Genomic DNA, 25,815 nt, shown 5'->3' on the forward strand with positions numbered 1-25,815 from the left:
TTAATATAACCTTATTTATTTATATGCAGTAGTAAGAGAGGATGTAACAGAATATTGTAGATATATATATTAAAGCCACTGCTAATAGCTGGAAAAACACATATATCTAGTATATAAAAGTAGTTCTGCCTCTACCAGTATTGCTATAAGCAGTAGATTCAAGGACTGCAGGRTAGCCTATATTCAGACACAGTCTGTAGCAAACAGTATAAAAATATGGAGTATTTTATGAGCAGTCCAGCAGGAGTATTTTCATAGCTTTGAAATATGTGTCATTTTCCTTGCTATCAGGGAGGCAAATAACGTACAATGGGTGCTAATTCAGTGTGACATGTTACTGGAGAATTACTAAACACTTCTTAATGTTTGCATGGTGCCTTATTCATGTAAATGCCTTAGTCAGGCAAACCACAACATCTCTGTAGCATGTAAATCAAATCTGAACTGAAGCTTTTACCCGTTCGACCTTTCAGCATCCCCAGGGTACATGTACTTAAAACCTGTATGCTTGAAGTGTTGAATTCTGTGGGTGCCCGAATGAAGTCATTAGCTAATCTTTGTTATCTTCATTAGTTAATCTTTGTTATCTTTATCCTCTAGATCACCGTGCATTTGTTTGATTTGAGTTCACCGGATTGACCACACATACTATTTTCAAAACTAGTTGCATGAAGGAATATACACATTTACCGTGATCATGCATGCAAATGAATTTACTGCCTTCACAGTGGTTGCTTCAGTGTCACAGCTCTCACCCTTTTCCTGCAAGCAGTATAAAGCAATAATAGCTGGTATGGCTTAATCATTCACCTCCTCCCCTGGGAACAGTGCTGCTTCCAGTCACAAACAAAATCTAATCAAAACCTCATCACTGTTTTGATGTTAAATTACACTAGCCCTGGTATAGACCCCTAAGTACACTATTGGTGACTGGCCTTCATCTGGACTTCATGTTACCTACTCTAGCCCTATAAGCCCAGCAGTTCAGTCAGTCTTCAGTCCACATCACTGTCCATTTATCTACCCCATACTTTGTCAACTTGTCTATGAGTATATTATGGGATACAGTGTCAAAAGCCTTACTAAAGTCAAGAAAAATAACGTGCACTGCTCTTCTCTCATCCAACAAGATGGTCTTCTCATTGTAGAAGGCTCTCAAGTTGGTCAGACGTGATTTCTCCTTTGTAAATCCATGCTGACTACTCCCAATCAACTTCTTGTCCTTCATATGTTTGGAAGTGGCTTTCAGGATTATTTGCTCCATCTCCTTCTCAGGGATAGAGGTAAGCCTGACCAGTCTGTAGTTCCTCAGATCGTCTTTCTTGTGGTTCTTGAAGAATGGGATGACATTTGCTTTCTTCTAGTCCTCAGGAACCTCTTCTGATCACCATAACCTTTCAAAGGTAACTGAGTATGGCTTTGCAGTGACATCAGCCAGCTTCCTCAGTATTCATGGGTGCRTCCCATCAGATCCATTGGACTTGTGTAAGACCAGTCTGTTTAATGTTTTCTAACCTGGTCCTTCTGCACTAAGAATGTTGTCTTTGTTCCTGACTTTCCCAYTGGTCACAGGGACCTAGGACTCCTGAAGGCCAGTCCTTCCATTAAAAACTGAGGCAAAGAAGGCATTATTGAGTACCTCAGCCTTTTCCATGTCCTTTGTCACCAGTTTCTCTGCCCCATTCAGCAGCAGGTTTACATTTTCCCTTGTCTTCCTTTTGCTGCTGATATACCTGTAGAAATTCTTCTTGTTGCCCTTCTTCCTGCCCAGCCTTGTTCTTCCTAAACATCCTGTATCTGTCCATGAGAGCCTTCCAATTGTGTGAGCCACCATGATTCCAATGAAATCACAGCCCTGCAACTGCATGCAGAATTTTAACACTTCCTTTTTGTTCTCCATGGTGAACGTGTTAGTGTACAGGCACATCAGAGGGGCACTCGATCGTGCTGATTTCCCAGAAAAGGTATGAGAGCTGTTTCTGTACTGTCCTGTAGATGCTTCCTTATTTATGTGCATACTCTTGAAGCAGGCTCCAGTTAGTTCTGTTACGCTGATCATGAGGTCAGTCCTATTCAAATCATCCTGCTCATGTCACTTGCTAGATCAGTCCACTACTTCCTCACTTGGTTGTAGATGCTCATCTCCCTCTCCTGTTTTTCCTAGTTTAAAACTATCCTCACCAGGTGGGCCATCCTATTGGCAAAAATATTTTTACTCCACTTAAGTGGATCACGTCTCTTCCAAGCAGTTCTTGATCTTCAGATAGGGTACCATGAGTGTGAAAGCCAAATCCTTGTTGCTGACATTAGCTATGCAACCACTTGTAGAGTCACAGGATCCATCTGTTCCTCCTTAAGCCATTTCTCCTCACCAGCAGGATTGAGGAGAACACCACCTGAGTCCCTATGCTCTTAACCATTGCCCCCTTCCAGGATTTTTAAGGATCAGAGTGAAGTTTGTTACTGCTGTGCATATGATGGACAGCAGTTTTTTATGGATTTGCTCCTCGTGGTATAAAAAGCCATTTCTGCTGTTGTGACATGCCCTTTCTGCTGTCCTCACTCTCCTTCTTTCCCATTTAACTCTCGTGCAACAGATGAATTCAGGGCTAGAGAATGCTAGTGTCTGAAAGAAGGGCAGCCAAGCCTTTGACTAATCCTACTCTTGCTCTGCTAGCAGAGAAAATACAGCTTGTTAGTCCTCCCACCAGTTCTGTCCCTGGAAGTCATGACTAAAGACTAACACATCCCCAGACCTACAGAAGAACTCTATCCTAGTTCAAGACATGGCATGCAGTTTGTGTGGTATTTGCTTTCCCTCTAGAGAAGAAGAATTACTCAGCACTTTTTTCTTCTGCTTCTGTGTTACAAGTAAATATTTTAGATGCAAAAAGTTAACCTTTCCCCAACCCTTAGGAGCTGATGTCCAAACACTTGCGTTTGCCAGGGTGATCAGAAAGTCAAGCAAGTTGATGCATGAGCTTTATTCATTGACCTGTCTGCATTCCTGCCTAGCTCTGCATTTTTAATGATTATCTAGTTTGGCTCAGCAGATTTATACAGTTCACACTTCATTAGCCAACAAATACAGAATACTGAGAAATGAWCTTAGGCAGTGCAGCTCTTCCTGCAGTTATGGGGTTTTTCCTAGATGGCCTGTAGTGTTTTGAAACCCATGGTGTCACAGTGAAAATTAATTGACACAGATTTCTGCTAACAATTCAGAATGCCTTTGCTTGTAAATTAGCATGGAAAGAGGGACTGACAGCTAGTGGGTTTCCACTTTCTTTCCAGGAAGAGGTTTGACGTGTTGGAGGGCACTTGAGTTTTTTTGCTGGTACAGATTGTGGTTTAGGATTAGATTTAAAAGTGCCAAAATATTAAGAAAAGACACTGTTGCCAACAAAACTTGTTCTCTCCCCCTTTTGCTTTGGGATATATGCTTGGTCACAGACAACTCTTTAGTCATCAAATCTGCCCTAGGCAAATATAGTTTAGTCCTGAGATTGGCTGAGGTGTGCATCCAATAGCCTTCAAATGGCCATTTGCCAAGTTTAGAAACACATGTCTTCCTTCTGGTCAAGGATATTTTATTGTGTTCTTCTTTTATATTATCTGATGGGCGATGTCACAAGCAAAATATGAATTAARGATAGTGAATGCCTCTTTTGCAATAAGCATAAACAGAAAAGAAGGCAAAAGCAAATTTACTGTGAATTGCTTCTCCTTAATGCGTTCATTTATCAATTATTCTGTGTCTTGCTTTAGGCTTTTGAAGTATATGTAGTAAGCAGAATGCTTAATACATCAGCTATTTTAACTTGTCTGTTTTCACTGTGGACACTGCTGAAATCCTTTAAAAAAGAACTCCTATATCTTCAAGGTGAATAGCAAAGCAATTCTTTGCGTTAGATAAGGAACTGTACCAGGAAAGAGAGTGACTGGACCRTTCTCATAAAGCAGCACTATTCAGCACTGGGGAAGGAAGTTATTAAAAGGGTACAGGTAGTGTCCTCTCAAATGAGATAACTAGGGCAAAGAAAAATTAATATACTCACATGGATTGTTGGCAAAATGAGAGAGGTAAATGTAATTCTGAGGAGATCCATTCTTGAAAAAGTCAGCATGCGAGTTTGTGAACTGCTTATCCAACCATCTACTTYGGCTCCAGCTCCACAGAGGTGTAAGCATGGGGACATGGGACATGACGACTTCACACTTCTTACAGACTGAGCGTTTTTTGACTATTTTTTCTCTTTGTAGGAACCCAGACCTTTGTATAACAAAAGATGCCAGTTTTATTCAAGTGGAATAGGATTCCTGTATGATGCCTACCAGACAGAAGTAAGTAACATCATCACATGTKCATTTCTGCTGTGATTTGGGGAGCAGGGGCAGAGGGACAAGTGTTTGAGAGGACATCTGTGTGTGTAGGGCACTGATAGAAACCAAATGTTTTTTCTTCCACAAGTGATTCCTCCTGTGCTCAAGCCTCCCATCACTGCAAAACATTAAACCCAATGAAGTTTTGAGTCAGCTTCACTGTTTATATGCAGGGGATTTACACTGGGACTGAATGATTCCTATCCTACCTGGATTGTATAGTAGCTATCTGGAATGTATTTGTCACGTTAGCATCTTTATCTAAGAAGGTTTTTCTTGACTTCAAGTGGTATAGAAAAGATCTAAATGAATCCATCTGCATTCCCCAGAAGAATTCAAATCTCCTCTGTATTTACTGAGCATATGCCAAGAATGTCAGTGGTCTGTATTCAGCTTTTTTATTATCTCGATGACATTAACATGGTCGGAAAAGTATCCATGCCCAAATGGCTAGCCTCCTGAGAAGTCCATATTTAGTTTCTTTTCCTATTTTTCATTTCTTTATTATGGTAAATTGGTGGAAGTGAGAAGGAAATCAAGCAGAGAAGGATTGAAAACAGACAAGCAGTGGTATAACTTAAAAGAAGCCAGATGTCCTTCACCACTATTCCTCCCATAGCTGTGAAAAAGTGTATGGGGAATGTTGCTGTTAATAATTTTAGACAGCTTAGCTAAGTATTTCATCAGCTTAAACAGCTAATACTGCTTAAATCTTGCTGTTAGGGTACCCTGTTGTTGATTCCACAAAAAAGCATGACAAAAATATTTCATTGACCTCCTCGCTTAAAGACCTATCCAAACAAACCTGTGACCTGTAAAAACACCCTTTCCTGTAAGCTTTATTCCATCCTTTTCTGAAGTGTGCATGCACACTCAGACACAGATATGGTCTAAGAAATGCTTCTGATTTCTAGTATGTAGCACTATCTCTTTGCTGAGGTCACACTGACTACACCTCCCTGCAGGTAAGCCCCAGCCACGTGATTCTGGCCACACAGGTTTTCCCTAGCTCTGGGAATGTTTAAAGTTGGGCCAGCCTTAACTCTTCACTCTAGTCTGGAAAAAAAAAAAAAAAAAGGAAAAAAAAAAAAAAAAAAAAAAAAAAAAAAAAAAAGAAAAGTGTATCCTTTTAAAGTATTTACTTTGTAATAACATTCTTGTCCGCTTGTCCATATTTTTCTGGATCTAGAGTCAGCATASGCTAATTCAGAGTTAATGATCCATGACATTTGAGCTTGGCTCTCTCTTTTAGAAGTTAGCCAGGTAGTGACCAGCAGACGTGCTCTGCACTCCAGGTGAACACGTAACCAGGAAGGCAGGCTGTTTACTAAGTGTGCGTTTCCTTTCGATTGCCATCGCTAGCTTGTGAGTGGTCTCCACCTCRTGGAGTTTGCTGGCTTCAGTTCTTCCCTTGCTCAAAGCAAAAGGATTTTGATTTTCTTGCAATTACTATGAGGTGAGAATATCAAAACAATTGGTGCTAAGGGGATAGAAAGGCACAAASAACCAGAACATGAAAAAGCTAAATATCTGGTCACTGAAATATAAAAATAGGATGTGATATGCAGAATACCCACAGATGGCCTATTTCCATCACCCTTAGTCACACCAGACAGATATTTGTTTATTTTGATTTATTCACTCATCTTCTAAAAAGGAGTGTCTTGATGTCTTCCTGTTTGCATGCTTTAATAATATAGTGATAAAAATAAACAAATACACTAACTCTCTTGGCCAATATTTTACWGCTTTGTAGCCTAGAATCTGTTAAAAATATATTTCAGATCTTGCTGATCTCCCTCTTCTTTTTTGCTTTCTATAGTAAAAAGAGTCAAACAAACTGGCCTTATTGCCAGTTGGAAGGCAGAAAACTATTTTTGTTTCAAATCAGAAGCGTGCCCCRAAGCCGGTGTATCATGAAGAACTGCCCTTTTAGCAGTCCGCTCCATCTTACGAAGCAGCCTGATCCCAGCCATGCACGTGTAGCAGAAGAAGAGAGGGGTCTCTGAGATATGTGAATCCCAGGCCAGGCTGATCACATGCAGGGGAGTAAAACCACAGTCTTAAGATCTACTCTGTACAAAAGTCCTAGGGCTTTCCAACAAAATGCTCTTGATAATAGACGAATTGGCTCCAGGGTCAGTTTTCAATTTGCTTTGAGAAGTAGCCACCTGTGAGGTTTCAGTCACTTCCAAGCTAGACCTTGATTAAGCTGATGCTTTCACTGACAGTTACGTGCTTCTACAGTAAATTGCAGCTCAGGCTGAGGAAGATCACAGCTGATTTCAGGTCAGAAAGCCCTTCTGTGTGAAATCCCAGTGAGTTCAAACACAACAGAACAAGGTTAACAAAATGATATTGTATCTCAGGACRAGATATTCTTGTGACAGGTGGGACGCGTCTGTATCAAACTGAGAACTTCGTTTCTGGATTGCAACTTAGAATGAGTCCCTCCTTTTACAACTTAATTTCCATTTTGGAGTCGAATAGCTGATTTGTATTAGAAACTAGTCTACAGCCTTTCTGGGCAATAAAGCAATCCAGAGCCAACATTTTAACTTCTAACACCCTTTTAACTTCCACTGCTCAAGCAAATCCCACTAAAGCAACAAGTATGGCAAGTGTGAGATCAGCAGTGAGATGAACATTGTCTGGTGTTGAGTGTGTGTGTATAAGGCTCTCCTTTCCATTCGGAACAAACACATGAGGAGTACAGAATCATTGACAAGTGGCAGTTTTCAGACAGAAGGATGCACAGACCCAGAAATCATGAGCTGAGAAACATACTTTAGCATCTTCTGTGGAGTCTGTCTCACAGACTAGAACATTCGTGGCTAAGCAGCAATGAGAAAGACTATTTGATGGAAGGTTTTCAAAAGTAGGCATGCTGTGTCTACTCTTTCACTATGAGGAATTTTCTATTCAACAAAGCATTTTATTTTCATTTTGCAAACAGAATATTTCTCAGTGGTTACAGCATTTTTTTCCTATCAGAATAAAAAAGTACACAAAGAATGTGTTTCCTGTCCTGCTAGCTTTGAAAACCTGACAGTTCTGGAGGATTTCAAACTCAGTAAGCTAAAGATCTCAGAAGAAAGACTTTCATACAAAGTATTTCAGTTAGCCTGCTGTAATAGATAGAAAAAATATATGCTCACCACACTTTAAGRGTCATTAAAATGATTTCTTGTCTGGATAGAGAGTGGCTTGCATRTGCCTACATTTATTGTTCTAACATCTGTCCAAGCCCTGGGATTCTGCTCACACAAATAACCTTTTCAGTTTTATATTTGAGAGCCTGTTATAAAAGGTACTTATTTATTGGAGTACTTGGATCTTTTCTGAATAGTTTTGTTTGTGGGCTTGGGGATTGTTGTTGTTGTTGATTATTTGCTTCTACAGGAGAGTGTTTCCAAAAGGAAAGAGCTCCCTTGTGCTGGGAAGCGGTTCAGAGAAGCCGGCATTCTTGCCCATTTCCCCTCTGTTATGGAGTGGTGTGGTTATCCACTTTGGTGGCTTGCCATGGTGTATCTCATAAGACTCAAGTTGCCTGCATCACAGCCATCAGGATCCCCATCATACAACTACAGGCTCTGAATCTTAGCAGAGTAGTACCGAGCAAAGCAGCAAAGGGTTTGAAAACCCTGACAGCTCTGGCTGCAGCTAAGCTCTTGTGGCTGCAGGGTTCATAGCCAGGTGCCTCAAATCTCCAGGGCTGCTGCCCCAGATGAAATTCCTGGAAATGCCAGCAAGGTCCTTACGCCCAGCAGTTGTGGTTTTTAGACTCTCAGGATCCTTTCTGCACGACAGTAAATAAAACCTGCCACTGTAGCAGCTGCTTAGTTTGGATGAGTAGAGTGACTTGGAAATTGCACTGAAACACTGAGTATAATTGTCAGTCTCTTCTTTTTTGGCAGGTGACGTGTTATACCTTAAACAGTAAGTGCCAGCTGAAAGTAAAGAGTAACACTTGCTACTGCTGTGACCTATATAACTGTGAGAAGTAAGTACCTGTGTGCAGTTAATGTTCTCTGAGAAATTCTTGGTTGTTTGTCCCTCCTTCTAAATGATGGAGCTTTTTGCCTTTAGGCCAGAAGTACCACACAACAGGCTACTTGCCCATGCACTGGTGGGTGCTTCGTGGGAGAGCAAGGAGCCTTTCAGCCACTGACTATATGACCATTGCAAAGCCAGCTGATTTGCTTGCTGACTTGCCACCAGTGCTGGTCCGGGAAGGCAGTAGGTCCTGGCACCATTTATTCCTGCACTCAGCTACACAATAGGTTGTTATATCTCAGTTCTGCATAGCATGTGGATGCCTTCCCCAGACCCTGCTCATTTCTCCTCTAAGGTTGCTGAGCAAACCAGTTCCACTGTGGATGGAGTCCTGAGATAATGGAGAAGAGCTCAGAGGTTACGTGTTAGCATTGTCATTATTTCAGTTTCTTTTTTTAAAAAAAACATGCCCATAAGCTCTTTGCTATGTGACTAAAATCAATCACTCAGTCTTAGCCCGATCAAGATTTGCTGTTGTTTATGCAATGCAATTTTCCCGTGAGATTTAATTAATCCAWTTTTTTTCTACCAAACAGTGGGAAACAAAATAAATAGGAACACAGGTGACCATGAGTAGAGATTACGTTGTAGACAAATGCAGAACTCCTGTTAGTGTCAGCTTCTGTCTGCAAAGAATTTTACTAAATTGCCATATGATAGATACAGAGGGCCTTGTGAATGTCTCCTGAAGCTTTCCACTTGACTTCATCATTACAAAGCATGGGATGAGGGAGGATAAGAAGGGAGGAATTGTCTGGATATGCTTTTGAAGGTCAGCTGAAAGGTTAACACAGGATTGCCATGCAGCAATTTAACAGGAATAAAAGGGTCATTAGGAAAAGCACATCACAGCCAAGCTCAAGGGTTTATAATGTGGAATACAGATAAAACAAACTCACAGATCTGACACTGCACAGCTGGCACATACAGAATTCAACTGCAAGCAGCATCATGTCTTGGCACATATAAGAAGCTGAGGAGAATTTCCCAGAGCAGAGCTTCTGCCCAGCTTGCTCTCTGCACACCTAACTTTCGTCTTGCCATGCAACCTCCATAACTCTCTACAGTTCACTCACACTCCCTCTTCTTTCCCTCTTTTCCCTTCTTTTTTTCCTTCCTACCTCTTCTGGGTGTTTTTGTTTTGTTTTCTCCTTCTTCTGTCATGTCACCATCCTTGAATGATCTAGACCTTTGTAAGCTTTGGATAGTGTGCTGCCAGACATAATGGTTTAGGTTTAGGAGAATGAGGCTGGCACAGTGAGGTAAATACATGTGGCTTCTGYGTAAAAGAGTAGATCTTGCCTAGATCCTCTTTATACTAGAGAAATAAAGTGAACTTCGGGACTAGAGGGAAGACATCCATGCACATGTATTTCTCATGCACACAGACACAAAGTCAGTGCAGATATATGAAATGGATTAAAATCCCTTATGAATGTTAGTCTTTTGCTTGTGTAAGATGTGTTACATCTGGACATGATGGAGGTATACAAAATAAATGGCATGGGAATGGTAAACACCCACACATTGGTACCTTTTCTATGACAGACAAATGAGAGGGCGTCTTAATTGCAAGGCAGTACACTTACTTTGAGAATGCTTTCTCCCACAGTACACAATTAACAGCTGGAAGTTAACAGTGAATTGAACAGCTCAGCTCAATAGAGAAAATTRTAAGATTCTTAAAAGTAAGAAAGTATCCAGAGTTATCAAAAAAAGTGAATGAAACTYCATTGCTTAAAGCATATGGTAGTAACGAGATTAGGAAGAAAATCCCTYTCCATGACCCAGTGCTAGCTTCCTAAGACAGGCATTTCGTCTGAAATGTCTGGGATTGATCATTGCTGTGACAGTATTTAGTGATATAATTAAATATGTGCATTCTACCAGTGTCAGGAATCCACAGTGAAGAGCCTGGGATTGGCATGGACAAATTCAAAGTAAAGAAGCAGTCTTTCTGTCCTACAGACTTGGCAATTTCAGTACTTAGGGTGGCCAAAGAGAAGGAGGAGGGGGCACAGTCATGTGAAGTGACTCAGCCATACAACAGACTCGTGTGCAGTCAGGATCYTCTTTAGAAGTCAGAATTCATCAACCTGATGGCAGCTGAAGCTACGAGTTTATTTAGTCAAGCAACATCTGAGCTCATATGATACAGCCCAAGTGAATCCAGCAGTAGCTAAACCACAGTGCCAGGACCATGTCCCAAAGCAAATGAATTGACATTTCCAGAAATTATTGGTTTTGGCTTGGTTCTTCTCAGAAGCATTGTGAGTTTCTCCATGCTGCCTTTCCCTGAASAGCTTTCCCTACCCACCATCTCCGCTACTGTCCCATGTGCTAGGGAGAGGGGAACAGAAGAACATTTCACAAAATATTCACTCTGCCTTCCAACGTAATCTGATGGCAATTTCCTAACAATTACTGAAACAGAGTTGGTGTGTAAAAAAATCTTTCTGTCTTAAATAACTGCTTAAAGGAGCTCAGTAATGGACCAGCATTAATGAAGATACTGGGAAGAAGTGCAGGAAGGAGTGTTTTCAAATTCTGTAGTAGGGTGTTTCTTAGTTTCAGTGAGACTTCACAGCATGCCTGATTTACCATATCCATTGCATTATTTACAATAACCAGTGCAGAAAGATAAACAAAGATTTCTGGATAGSACAATCCATAGTTTAAAGGCACATCATTATGCTGTCTATTAATACTGTACTCGGTGGCATCTGTTAATTTCAAACCACAGRCAGACACCGTAAACAAACATAGCCAGCTGGCAAAATCTCCTTTCCTTTGGTAGCATTAATGCTTAAGCTGCTTGCCTTCCCCATCATTAGAGATGGCAGGAGATTTCCAGGTGAGCCATGAACAAAGCTGTGTTAAGCATGTTTCTGCTGGTAGCTGCTCTCTAGTGCATACAACAGCAAGGGCAGCGTCCATTTATTAGGACTATGTCTGTGTTTGGAGAGCCTTAGCAAAAGACRAGAATCCCCGCTGGCGCCAACACTGATCAGCCAAACTGTTGGCCCTATTGCTGGGAGTAACACTGGTGTTGGCTGAGCCAGTTTTTGTCTACAGTGACTTTCTCTGCTTCATTTGAGCARTATTTGCACCTGTGAGTGGGAGTATGGGTCATATTCTTTGCAGTAAGCAGGAGGCATTCAGGTCCTCTGGTGCTCTATATTATATGCAAAATCATTCCCACAGTAATGATGTTTTCATTCCCTTTCAGTTCAGAACAGTCCTCCAGCTACTATGAATTTCTCGGAGTGAGCAGCTGTCAAGACGTGGTTCACCTGTACAGGCTGCTGTGGTCCTCCACAGTCCTGAACATTATTGGGTTGTTTCTGGGGATTATTACAGCAGCCATTCTAGGGGCGTTTAAAGACATGGTAAGGCTCACAGTTTTGCCTTTTCTGATGACATCTGTGCTTACTGTTTTTATCAAATGGGTCAAAAGCAAAGGGAGCATAAGTGTGCAAAGGAAGCTCTTTAAACGTATTTCTTGCATGATCTGCGAGTCTGGAGTCACAGCTTTAGGCTGATCCACTGCCAGCTGCTCACAGCTAAGTAGGTCAGGTCTGGTCAACACATGAATGGATGGGAAAAAACAGATGTCCATATGAACTCATGCTAGTGATTTACTTCGTAGTATCTTTTTTTTTTTAATTCAGCAGTGAACATGTGGGCTAGCACAGAGGTGGAGTATATAGATAGTAGTATAGAGATAACATGTAACACTCAAGTCCTAACTGTGATGATTGAAGCTTATATAGTTCTTTCCCCAGGAATGGGGATTAACTCTGATGTACCAGTTAAGTTTTTGTTTAAACAACTGCATTCAGATCTCATTAATCTTCTCTGTTGTTTCACTAAGAAACACCAGTCTTCACTGCTTCCTATGCCATGCCATTATTTTGTGCTGACAGGCACTGCTGCATTCAGAGGAGACTGTAGGCAGGGACTTGTGTGATTTTGTAAATATGCCTAGATTTTCTGACATGTAAAAAGGGTGAAGTACCTGTTCCTGGATTATTGCTGTCATTAGTCATGCTTACTACAGCAATGCCTACAGATCAACCAAGCRGCTCTCATTTTACTGGGCACACAGCAGATGTGCCTTCTTCAGATGACCTGAAGAACTTCCAACCTAAATGGGCAGAGGTGTGGGGACAGGGGTGAAATGCCTGAGCAGAAGGGAGAAATGCCTCATTAGTGCCAAGACTGTTTTGGTGAATATTCAAGAGGAGATAAAACTAAGTACAAAGAAAAGTGACAGGAAAAGGAGCGGGATGAAGTAAGGAATAKAAAGGAAGAGCCTCAGGTGTAATTTGCACTGGGGAGAACATACCATGGTGCTACTCAGAGCTGGAGTCAGTAAGCCAAGGACTCTGTCAGAACTGGAGGGCATCCAGGTCCTTCTCTGACTATACTGTTGGCTCCTTCTCCTCCAAGCAGAGAGTAGTGTCCATTTCACACCTTTCCTACATTTCTGGAGCATCACCTGCCAAAAGTGACAGAAAGGCTTAATGCTCAAGGGGGAAATATCTTCCTGTAGCAGCAGCAAGTTACTGATCTGTGCTGTTGCATTAATTCCTGGTATTGGCCCCTCTATCAGTCCTCAGGTGTCAGGAGAAATTGAGGCAGCCCTGGAAAAATTACACCCCAAGAGCTGACCAAGGCACAGGAAGAACATCTATCTGGGATGTTCTGCAGCTATATCATATACAGTATGAGTCAACTAGGAGCTCAGGAGCAGTAGCAATTGAATCTCCTTGGGCTGSGCATTGTGTTTGCTCCCCTTTCATCGCTTTGCACTAGTTAATAGCTGTGCTTCCCCATCTGTAGGCCAACTCCTTCCCTTCTTTGATACATGGATGCTGRCGAAGATTAAGAGGAAAGGGATAGGACAGGGTAATGTTGCAGGCTACCTGCAGCCTTGCTCCCAGATGGCAAACCTCAGGAAGCTTCCTCAGGTGGTTGTGGGTTCTGTTGTGCTTCTGGCAGARGATCTGGCAGAGGACAGCCTGCCTGGGCACTGGCTGCAGCAAAGCCTCTGTGGCAGCCCAGCTGCCTGGCCTTGGGGCCAGGAATAGCTAACCCACAAACCTGCAGCTAACAAGGCAAGAGCACAGTGCTCATCTGGTCGCCTTGGCTTGGTGGCTTTTGTTATGATTTTGCATGGTGCCAGATATTTAAAAAACCTCCTCAGTTCTGTGGATACAAATGATTGGTCTGATCAGTGGTGGGATCTGGGAGCGCTTCACCCAGTGTCCTTTGGATGACAGCTTACCTGGGAGCTTACAGAGGCTTACTGAAAAAGAAAGGAGTGTGCAGCAGCTGACAGCAAAAGGCCTGGAAGTGTGCTGGGAAGGGACATTGGCCTTAGAATCATAGAATCAGTAAGGTTGGAAGGGACCTGTGGAGATCATCTAGTCCAACCTCCCTGCTCAGCAGGGTCACCTAGAGCATGTTAGACACGGTTGCATCCAGGCGGGCCTTGAAGATCTCCAGAGAAGGAGACTCCACAACCTCTCTGGGCAACCTGTGCCAGTGCTCCGTCACTCTCACGGGGAAGAAATTCCCCCTCACGCTCTGGCGGAACTTCCTGTGCTTCAGTTTGTGCCCATTGCCTCTTGTCCTGTCACACGGGACAACTGAAAAGAGTTTGTCCCTGTCCCCTTGACACCCTCCCTTAAAGGAACTTGTACACGTTGATAAGATCCCCCCTCGGTCTTCTCTTCCCCAGGCTGAAGAGGCCCAGCTCTCGCAGCCGTTCCTCACAGGGCAGGTGCTCCAGCCCTCTGATCATCTTCGTAGCCCTACGCTGGACTCTCTCCAGTAGCTCCACGTCCCTCTTGTTCTGGGGAGCCCAGACCTGGACACAGCACTCGAGATGAGGCCTCCCCAGGGCTGGGGTAGAAGGGCAAGATCACCTCCCTCGACCTGCTGGCAACACTCCTCCTAATGCACCCCAGGAGACCATTGGCCTTCCTGGCCAAAGGGGCACATTCCTGGCTCATAGTCAAGTTGTCATCYACCARCASTCYCAGGTCCTTCTCTGCGGAGCTGCTCTCCGGCAGGTCAGCCCCCAGCTTGTACTGGTGCCTAGGGTTATTTTTCCCTAGGTGCAGGACTCTGCACTTGCCCTTGTTGAACCTCATGCCTTCCTATGTAATACATATTCCCTTTCTTATATGCAATCAATCATGTGTGTTTGCTGTAGCAAATGAGTCCAGGCTATCTACAGCATGTGTCAGGGCTCTTAAAAATGACATGTTAGATCACAGCCATGTAAATTATCTGAAATTTACCTTTGTTAAGAGTTGCAAAGCATCTGCTGGAAACTTGCCTTTCTCCAGCACAAGGCGAACAACCGCACTTAGTCCCCACCTGTAAAAAAATGTGCAGCTAACTGATCCTTTATGCCTAACTGCAAGAGACCTGATGCAAGGAGTGGATAGCAAGCTGCAGTCAGCTAGTAATGAACAGCTGTKGCTGTTTGACAGGAGGGATTGGAAGCAGCTTTCCCAGCTTAATTCATAACCTCCCTCTGAGATGACTAATAGCAGAAGGGGAACAGAAACAGCTACAATGGGAAAAGCAGGGAAGAGCAGCAACAAGAGGAGGGGAGGACAGCTGTCATCCACAAGTCTTTAACCAGACTGTGAAGCTTTCTGGTGCTGATATGTTTTTTTCCCTCCCTTCTGCCTTTATTTGTTCTTCTCCAGCTTTAAGGTGATCAAAATGTTGTTTATTCTGTGTCCCTGAGGTGTGGGTCCCCTAGAATAGGGGCCAAGCTTTAATTAGATAAGAAAAAAGGAAAGCAAAGGTTTAATTTAAAGCAGTGTCCTGCCTTGGCACTATCACCTTCAGCCTCTAAGGCAGGTCCGAAGAAGCTTTCTCAGTGCTCCCCCCACGCCTTGCAGGGGTACCTGGGCTGCGGCTGCTTCTGCTAAGGGCTGCTACAGGAGTTGCCAGCGCCTCCCTGAGATGTGGACTGGTGGGGTCCAAGCAGAGAGCCAACTTGAAATCCACGTAATGTCTCAAATAAACCGCGGCTTAACTGGGATTTGGGCTGATGCAGGGTGAGCTCCAACTTGAGCAAATCTCGGCGCTGCTGGGGGATATCGTTGCGCTGCCTGTGGCAGGCGCCAAGCTGCAGAGACGTTCCTGGGAGACCTGGCGTTTCCATGACCTGGCACGTTCCCCGCGCCAGAAGGCAGTCCCTGGTTTGAGCTCTGAGCCCTGCAACCAGGCAGCAAAAAGCCACGCAGGGAAAAGGCTTCTCCCCAGGTGCTGTTCTGGAGCAAGTCTGTGGAGGCTCCAACTAAAAACCCAATCTGAATAAGCTGTTTAAGGTCTCCTCTGTGACAGGAGTGGAAAAAAAGCCCTCAYTAGCTTAAGAGGAAAGATGAGTTTGTGTCAATTACCTCAGCGCAGGAACTGTGCTCTGTTTGTGAGAGTGCTACTAAAGAAGCAATCCAAAATGAAAAGACTGTTTCTTGCTCTGGCCTGTGCTTTTTCAGGGTCCTTTTGCATTACCTGTCATAACTGGCTTACTGATCTGCTGTTTTCCTTCATTACAAAAGGCGTAACTCTTGGGAGAAGCGGGAGGCCAAGAAAATATCGAAGAGAAGAGAGGGAGAAAGTGGCATGGGACTGAGATAAGAAAAGCATTAGAAATGTGTGAGAGAACAATTTTCTCTCTTTCAGGATGTTATCTACCCACAGAAATGCCTGTTGGTATTTTCCAYGGAGAGCTGTAAAGCCCACTGAAATGTCTCAGGGCATTGCTCTAAGGTTGCCTTCCAGAAAAGACAGGGCTAGGCTGACTAGTCAAAGAAAAAACATCATGTTTCTCTCTGGGGAATTCTGGCTGCCAAAACATGTTACAGAGGAAAACATTTGCAAAATACAGTGCAGTTGCCTCTAAACCCATCACATTTCCTGGCCAGAAAAAAAATAATAGTGTTGTTTTGGTGCCTGTGGGTTTTCTTTCTTGTGACAAATCCCCTCCGGTCCCTGGCCTGCTCCCCCCGGTTTTGCTGCGTGCCACGGAGCCCTGCTTGCTGGCTCAGTGGGAATCACCTTGTCCTGTCCTCGCCCTGAGRTGTCAGTGTCCCCTGTGTCATCTGTGGGGCTTGCACCCATCTGCTGGGCGCAAGGGGAGCTAGAGCTGTTCTTAGGGTATGGCAGGACCTTGTTTTCAGATCTATCATGTGCTGGGCTACAGAACCCTGGTGAGATAGTTACCTTAAAAACATCTTTAGCAAACAGCAGGTCAATATATAATGCAAACAGAAGTGTGTATTTACAGCATCCAAAATGGTGACACACTGTGGTCATTTCTTTTGCAAGACAAAGTTAAGGAATGAATGAAGAACTTGCTAGTACTAAGAGTGAATGCAGAAGGCCTCTTCCATGCCCCCAGTATTTATGTGTTGAGTTGTTGATATTTTTCTGACACACCTTGCCAAGGAATCTGCCTGACCTGTGTTTGGGGTTGCATTAATCTCAAAGACCTCTGATCCCGGTGACGTATGCCAGCTTTTTTTCCAGACACCGTCCTGGACTTCTGAAAGGAATCTAGACAGATTAAATATCATTCCCTTTTCTCTCCCCTTCTTCCCTCGCCCTGCTCAGAAAACCCCCAGCAAAACAGACCTCGAGCTACTTAGCTACTTTCCACATATTTATGTCTTGGCATTTCTGTAACTAAAGGTGCAGCTTGATGTTATAAATAACCCTAGCACAAAAATACATGTTTTGGCAGTTCTCTGAGAGATCAGCAAGCTGAGCTGTCTCGTTCTGCCACTGCACAGCTGCAGCCCATAGGGAGCAGCGGCGTGTGGCTGGGTGCAAGGGAGGCCACACGCACTGCCCTGCTTTTCCTGCTCGCTGTCATGTGCGGCTGCTCTGGAAAYGAGCACCATCACTTGTCCTTTCAGATGCCCAAATAGCGCTGCCACTGTTCGACTGGCCAGTTAATAGCTCCTTGCTACTCTGACTTGGGTGCCTGCTCCTGTTTAAAATGTCTCTACCTACCCTTGTGTTTTATGTGACTAATTTAATATAGCGGTCATTAACAGAATACTTGGTATTAGCATCTAACTAGCTTAAATACCCTAAAATCATACTTGCGAATCATTACTAGCTCCTGGTGAGACCAGATGGCCTGATAATGAAGTGCTTTGATCAGTGGATTTCGGATGGGTGACTCCCCAAACCTGTCTGCCAGGGCTGTTGCACTGTTTGTCCTTAACAGCTGGAGAATGTGGCTGCTGGTGGTGCAGAGGATTTAACAGAATTTAGAGAAATTCTTGGGGTTGGGACACAGACAGCTATGATGAGCCACAGCAGAACAGTGACGACAGGTTCCGAACAGACATCTCTTTCACGTTGTGCAAAAAGTGCTCCTTGCTTTGCTTATGTCTGTACTCAGATRGATCTGATAGCGACAGAGCCTTCTCTGAGGAGGGGCATGTGCTGGACGCTGATCCAACCCTCATCAGGGTGAGCCAYGGTTTGGCCTGCATAGCTGCTGGACCTGAGGCAATCGCATTAGCTGCTTCTTGCTACTGCTCTCTACAGGGAAGTTTTTCTCTGTTCCTCCCCGTTGTATCCACTCAGCAGGGCAGGGAGACTGGAAGTGTTTTGAGGAGGGTACCTTGAAGATGAGAGACTTGCCTTCTACCATGAAATAGGTTTCTATTTTCAGGGTCTTTCTCTGTGCCAGTTCCTGGGGTGCCAGTTTTCTCTGCAGAGCTCAGGCCTAGATTGTCAGATACCCTCATGTGGCATAYCAGTGTCCTAGAATACGTTTTCTGTGTATGGACACAATTAATACACCCTTACTCAACCACAGCTTTTATCCTATCTCTGAAGGGTGCAGTGRTTCATGTGTCCCCCTGAAAAATTGGAAGGGAAATGTCAAAAAAGCCCTGGCCACTTCTCAGTATTTCTCTTACAACCACCATGTTTTATTATTTCAGGAAAAAGCAAATCCCATGCTCTCATATACAGGACTYTGCTAATAAAAATAAAAGAGAGAAAAGAAACCACTGTGATTCACTCAATTTGCAAAGCAGAGGGCCCTGAAAAATCTTTCACACAGCTTCACTGTCCTTCGCAAATGGTTACACAGCACAGGCTTTTAGGAACACAAGTCCCCTGCTACATCCAAGTTTTTATTCTGTTTATCTTTTTCCCCAGTCCTATCATTTGCTTTAATAGGAGCCGTTACTTCTTCCTGCARACTTCACCTCATGTTGCAGCTAAGGGAAATACCAGTAGAGCCACAGGATATGATCAAGGAGTCAATTAAATTTTGGTGGAAAGGAGAATCCCTCCTTGATTTCATGCARTAGGAATAAAATAAGCGTATGGAGGGCCAGCAGGAAAATCAACTTCAYATGTGAGAGGGAGCATGTGAAAGTGCTCTGGATGTGGAGAAGGTCTTTGTAGATCTGCCTAGGAAAGCAAAGGAAAAGACACAAGGGCATCAGCTAGTTGCTAATGGAAAGAGACTGCAACAAAATGTGAAGGACTGGAGTGTTTGATGTTCAAGTGGAAGGAGGTCAAAGTTGTATGCCCTGCTCTTCAGGCTCTCACTGTTCTGGAGTCCTGCCAGTGCTGCTGTAACTGATGCTAGGCAAACACCAGCAGACATTTTCCAAGGGAATATTAAAATAGCTCTATAATTCTGTCAAAAAGTTCAGTCCAGGTATGCTCTTCTCTCATTCCTTCTGCTACTTGATTTTTGTAGTATTGGTATTAYGCTGGAAAATAGAGAGTTACTGAACTGTCAAGTCACTTGTATTAGAACCAGTTTCTGTTCCAGCTCCCTCTACACTGTGCTGATATATTGTTGTCTTTTGTGCTCAACAGGTACCACTGTCCCAAATTGCTTTCAGTACTGCACCTCCTCCTCAGATCCTGTACAATCCTGCCCAGCAGATCCTGACGTACGCTGGATTTTGTCCTTCTGCAGCAACTATTTCTACATACCCATCCTACCCATTACCTCTTCAGGTATAGTACAAAATGGCACCCTTCTTCCTCCATCAGAAAACTATGAGCTGCTCTTCAGTACGAAGCCTGTAGTGGTAAATCTTCGCTCCTGTGCAGTTTGGAAAGAGGCAGGGTCATTCACAACTTGGCAGAAAAGTTTACACATCTTAGTCTTTATATGGAGAGATGTAAACAGATCAGAACTCTTCAGGTAGAAGAAAGACAAGAAAGAGGAGGAAATAAGAGGTCTGTGAAGTCATGAGTGATATGGAAGGGATTGTGGCTGAATATCACCAAAGATTTCTCATTGCATAAAATTTTGGTAGCCCCACTAAAGCTACAAGATGGCAAGATAAGCCAGAAATAGGTTGGGCTTTTACACACCAAAGAAGACTCAAATGCCACAAGATGTTGTGGAAGAATATAATTGAGGGGTTGGGGACTTAGTCCATCAGTTGCTGTTTAAAACAGTGCTTCAGGTGTTACCTGCAGTCTGGCTGCAAATGGCTGCCTACTGCAAGTACCAACAGGGGCTTGACAGAAGCTAGAGTCCTTCTTTTAGTTTTCCCCCAGGCATCTATTACTGACTACTGCTGAGACACAGGTACAGAGCTGGCTAGACCTTGGCCTGATCTGCTGTGGTTGACGGAGTCTGATTAGTCTTACAGTTGAGGCTGGTCTAAAGGCAGGATGGAAAGTTGCCAGATTTACATTTCGCTTCCCTTGCAGGAAGGGATGGAGCATGAGTTGAGTCAACTCTGCTTTGCTTCCTTCAGAAGGATAAAGTGCAAGCTGTACTCTGAGCTTGCACTGACTCCAGCTGGACTGGAAGGGGCCATGAGTTGTGCTGAGAATGGTGTTTGCTTTCTTCGCCCCAGTAGCATGGTGGTGAGGGAACGTAGGTGACAAGAAGGCTCTCGACCCTCCTTTGCCAGAGAGGGTCAAACCTTCGTCTCCTGTTCCTATCGCAACAGGGTCTGGAATAGCTCTAGTGGAGAAAGCACTATTCCCACCACCGGTCTCATTGGAGTTATGTTACGGTGGTCACACCAAATATTAAGACTTTGCAATCTATGCCAGGGTACTTTTCTGGGAGGGGAGTGAACCAGGAATGTTTTCAGTTTTAATTACAGAAAATACAGGGGCAGCCCCAGGAGCAGGAGCTTGCCTATGTAGGAGGAAGACGGTGTTCAAGTTCTCTACCTCTTCATCTACAAGATCAGGGTTATTCATATGGTTTATCTTCCTGGCCATTTTGCATTTGTTTCTGCACCGTGATGCACTGCAACAGGCAAGAGAAAGAGAGTTTGCCACGCCTGCATCCAGCCTGGCCAGACAGCAGGGCAGTCTCCTGGCAGGTGGGTTTGTAACCCTTTGGACTGAGCGAGAGCACAAACACAGACAAGTGCTCTAACCTGCAGGGCCAGCACCACTGCCACCCCCAACTCATACCATAGAGTAAGCCCTGCTCTGTCCCCTGAAACCTTGTTCACCCAGCTCTCTCCCTGCACAATATTTAGGTGTCTGCACCTAATCAGTCTAGATTCTGCACCAGGGGCTGGCATGCATATGTTCTGCAGGCCTGAGTGAACTCTCTTCCCGCCCTCACCCAGCTAGAAGGCCAACAGTGTCCCTGTGCCGTGCCAAGGCGCTGTGCCTGGCACATMTGACATCTGTCACCTCCATGACTCTGTTTGGCTGGTGCAGCAAAAAGCAGACAGATTGAAGTGAAGAACRTAGGGATGAGCTGTAATAACTAAATACACTGGAACCCTAGAGCAATCATTGGAGTTCTCCTATTTTTTTAAAGCAGAGTATTTAATTAAAGCTAATGGCTTGTTTCTCTTTGACTGTGTAGTGCTAGACCAACAGGTACTGCATATTTTGTAACGCTTTTTAATTGAAAACACTGCACATTTAACATGGAATAGCTGTGGACCACCTACCCACATCTGAATCTGGATTATATCCATTCTGGGTAAATAACTGATGAGCTCAAGCAGTGGGACATGATCATCCACACTGTGAGACTGTTAGCACATGCCTGATATGTGTTTGGCCTAGACCATCTAACAGTCTTCTAGCAGCAGCCAGGTCAGAAGATGGCAGGGATGATGGACCACTCCCAGTAGATCATTTACCTACAGTCACACTGGCTTGGTGGCAAGAGTTCACCCATAGGGAACTGGTATGTGCTGCGCCAGCTGGCCTCACGGCCAGAGAACAGCCYTTGGTGCATCTTATTTATTAATATAAATCAGGCTAGGCACTTTTGAAGAYCACTGGTTGAGAGGAGAAAAAGGCTTGCTCAGGGATCTTTTTTTCTTTACTTTTAGCTGAAAAGCTGTGCTGTTCTGCAGAGTTCAGTTAGTATATAGCCAAGAGTRTAGAGAAAAGGGGATAAAACCAGAGGAAATAAAGAATGAAGCTGAAGAGATACATGTAAGTAATCATAATTGTAAGGATCAATTGCAACCATTTAGTCCTGCATCCACTGAGAAATACATCATTATTTTCACCTCAAATTCTTAACATTCAACATTCTTTTCTTCTTAAAATTCTTTTTCATTCCAAAGTAAACTCTGTTCTTTTTCTAGATTTTTTTACTTTTTCTAAGAAGTGTGTTCATTTGTCTTCCCTCCCCTTCAGAGCAGTCAGGAAGACATCACCAGATGTCTCTAAGCCAGGAGAGGTTAGCAAGAACCACTGGGTTCCAAAAGGGAAAGCTCTTAATACTTTCCTGGAAACAAAACAAAACAAAACAAAAAAAACCCAAAACACACAAACAAACAAAGCCCAGCCTTCCTGCATGAGCTAATTATGTTGTATTTTGGAGAGAAATAATTACTGTATCAGTATAATGGAATAGTTATGTAAGTAGAAAAAAACCTTCATGATTTACCCTTTTGTAGTTTTAGCTAAGAAACATGCCTGATTTGGACCAGCCAGATCCTTAAATGACATCCACTTCTGTCACTTGAGAGCTGTGGACTGAATCCACAGGGCTGGAGGCTGTCATAACCCACCTAGTTGCCCCAAGCAGTGCACAGCTGCAGAGTTTAGGCCTTCACCAACCCCTGCTGAGCTGTTCCTGATCCTTAAGGCAACTGCAGACTTTACAGCCGGGCATTCTCCTGTCTAGACGTAAAGGCTGGCTAACTGTAAATGCTGCTGACATTTAGGTATCTAGGGCTGTGTGACATGACATCGGGTCACACCTGGACCCTGCTGCTGCCCTGGGTGGGCCCTGGTCCTGCAGCCCTTGTCACATCTGTGTGGATGCCTAGGATACCTGATAGCATCCTAAATGGACTTAAACACAGGCACCTGRATGGAGCTGTAGGTGTCAGCAGTGTAGGTGTCTCCACCAGAGCTGCTCTACGCTTCAAGCCCGCAGAGAGAGCTAGGCAGTTCTCACACATGGATAGTCTCAGCCTAAAGAAGAGCTATGTAGTGAGCAACACATATGCACCCCACAAGGCCTTTCCACTGACTTCAGGTGGGATTCAGTTCCTACATGTCACTGTGCTGTGAGTTTAAATGCSTGTGCTGCTGAGCCCTTGCASAGGACCCSYTCAACTCTTTCTGCRAACTTTGTGRTCTGTTCTCCTTTCAAAATTTGRAGTGGCATTTCCTAGTGTACATACGGATGTTTGGGACCTTGGCTGATGTTGCATAATACTCAAGTATCAGGTTGTTAAGATATTCTAAGAAATAYGTTTTTTGCTCTGTTAGCATCCTTTGGCCCAAACTTAAGGTGAGCTGACAACCACCACTTTGGGGGTATTTTTTTTGTCCTACATATGTGTATTATTGGAGGTTGGACTAGATGATCTCCGGAGGTCCCTTCCAACCTTACTGATTCTGTGATCCTGTGACATCAAAATCTGAAGCTGAACCCTATCCTGGAATGCAATTCAGTTGCCTAAAGACAGAGTATCTGAGATGGCCTCATGTTTCCAAGCCATCCACACAAGGCCCAAGGTCTATACCAGACTGCCACATGTCCCTGTTCATGGAGGTCCGGCAGGGCACCCTTGGACATCTCAAAAGCGTAATGTTTTTGCTTCTAGGTAGGCCAAGAGCCACCTGTGCCTTGGCAGTGCTGAGTCACGTAGGTCTGTGTGGTCCCCAGAAGTGTTACCTAGTCAGGTAAATGAATAGCTGTGCAGGAGCTGCTGGTGATGCCAGCAGTCAAAGTGGTGCCAGTCCTTCCTGCCAAAGAAGAACACGTTACAGAAGCAATGCCAGGGAAATAGTGGCTGCAGTTAGAGGTGGGGCGGGTAGAGGAGTAACAGCTGAAAGAAGAAAAATCCCCAAGCTCCAGCCCCTGCTCTTAGAGCTGATCCGTGTAGCAGGTCCGTAAGCATACCTGCACGCCTCCAGGAGAGCTAAAGGGCATGAACACCCTTCCTGGCACAATGTCCCCACTCCCACGCAGCAGCCCTGCAGTCAGCCAGCCTGCGGTGCAGACTCCAGCGGTCTCTTCTGTGTGTGTGTGTGGGGGGGGGGGGCTTGCGAGGCTGCTCCCCACTCACTCAGAGCCCCATGGAGAAGCCAGCACTGCAGCAAGGCAACTGAAACCAGAGGGCTAAGTATCTGCCTTGGTACTGGTACTCTAGGTGAGGGCTCTTTTTTTTTTTTTTGGTATGGTAAGTACCCAAGACAGCCTCTTTCAGCCAAACCCATTGTAACTGAGACAGCCAAAGTGAAAGACTTACTTGCAGGGGGACATATGCCTACATATAACGTTCTCTGAAGTGGAGTCTGCATTTGGCACAGCAATGAGACCTTGCATTTATGCAAGTACTGTGACTCTGAGATAATTTAAGCTTCACAGTGATGCTGGAAACTAGCTACGTAACCTAATCAGCCAGGCAGGTACAGTGAGTCAGTGAGGAAGTCAAAGCATCCTTTGCTACAGCAACTCCTCTTTTGTTCTGTTGCCTAGCTGTATGCACAATGCCTATTAAAAAATTACTTGGTTACAGATGTAATCTGTCTTGTTTCACTACACACTGTAACTGCTATACTTAAGCACATGCTTTAATAGTCCAGTGAGTGCTGTGCTGCAACGCATGAGAAATTTAACTATCATCAAGCTTATTATATAATAGGTACATGGTAGACACTTAACTCAGAGCTGCAAATGGGGTGGTAATTCTTTATTGAAGAAGTTATTTTTCTTTGTCTATATCCAGCCTGCCAGCAATTTTCCAGGAACATCATCTACTGACATTTCTTTATCGGAAGAAACTCAGCCTCCATCTCAGTCCAGCTCCAGCTATGGTCTTCCCCCCAATGCTCCACCCCTCTATGCACCAACTTACTTCTTGCCTGGAGAAAAGCCTCCACCGTATGCACCATAGAACAAAGGATTTATTTTAAGTAGTTGGTAGGATCCTTTYGGTTTTAAGTTTTGGAAGCTCTGTGCACTGCAGGCACTAGACTGACCACGGATCCCACCGCAGAGTGTGTTAGGCCGCTCTGCTCTGACCTGTACCTCGCCGTGAGCTGAGCAGAATCCTGGAAGCGTAAGGGCAGGCACATCACCGCGGGGGTTACCAGTCACCACGCAGTTTGCCTGCAGTGAACTGCAGTATTGCTTTCTGGCTAACATGAGTGAGTTTTTTCCTTCTCCATATACTGCAGAGCGACTTGTCTTCACGAGAAGAGGGAAGAAAACACTCTGCATATGCGTTCTCTTTCCATAAGCCAATATAGAGGGGTTTTAGTCTGTGTTGTCTGYGTAGGTAGTTTGGAGCTCTGAGTCAATTACTCTGAACAGGAAGAGACCAGATGTTTGTTTCCTTGTAGCATTTATTTATTTTTCAGTGGAAGTGTTGTACCAATAATAATAATAAAAAAGTGTGGCAACTCTTTTACAATAAAATTTATTGTGTGGATTTGTATTGTACCTAAGGCTGTGTAAAGACAGGAAAAATGAAGAACAGAGAAAAAGTAGCCTACTGAGTAGTTCCCTCTTTCAAGTTCCAAACACCAAGGTTAATTTTACTGAGTCACATCAGTGTTCTAAAGTTGCAATTTCCAAACAGATATTTAATCTATACTTTTTAGCGTTGGAATTTATTCCTGTCCAGTCAAAAGCACTGCATGCTGACCCCAGTTATTTATTTAAGCTGATCAGGACCTGGTCCAGTAATTTTATGACCACTGAAACAGAACTGATGAGTGTTTGGAATTCTTTTTCACTTAAAATTTTTTTTTTTTTTGCTATTATTGAGGGTTAAAAATACTTTGACAAGGCTAAGCACAAACACCTTCAAAATTACCAMCTACAGGAATGTTGCCTCATTGTGCATCACACTAGCAGGCTTCCCTCTTAGCATGGGGCTGCCATATTTT

The 25,815-nt window shown here is 44.0% G+C and overlaps 1 protein-coding gene across 1 annotated transcript in view; it reads left to right on the forward strand.

The window, feature by feature from the left end:
• The window catches only part of TMEM255B (transmembrane protein 255B), an 80,943-nt gene extending 55,650 nt beyond the window's left edge, over positions 1 to 25,293 (forward strand). The window contains exons 5-9 of the mRNA XM_085320801.1: positions 4,264 to 4,344; positions 8,301 to 8,386; positions 11,669 to 11,828; positions 19,327 to 19,470; positions 24,651 to 25,293. Coding sequence (XP_085176927.1) covers positions 4,264 to 4,344; positions 8,301 to 8,386; positions 11,669 to 11,828; positions 19,327 to 19,470; positions 24,651 to 24,818 — 639 coding nt within the window. The 3' untranslated portion in view covers positions 24,819 to 25,293. The remainder of the gene's footprint in view (positions 1 to 4,263; positions 4,345 to 8,300; positions 8,387 to 11,668; positions 11,829 to 19,326; positions 19,471 to 24,650) is intronic.
• The last annotated feature ends 522 nt before the right edge of the window (positions 25,294 to 25,815 follow it).

Source organism: Rhea americana, unplaced genomic scaffold (assembly GCF_003343005.1).
Source record: "Rhea americana isolate MKP2758 unplaced genomic scaffold, rheAme1 scaffold_66, whole genome shotgun sequence".
NCBI lineage: Eukaryota > Metazoa > Chordata > Aves > Rheiformes > Rheidae > Rhea > Rhea americana.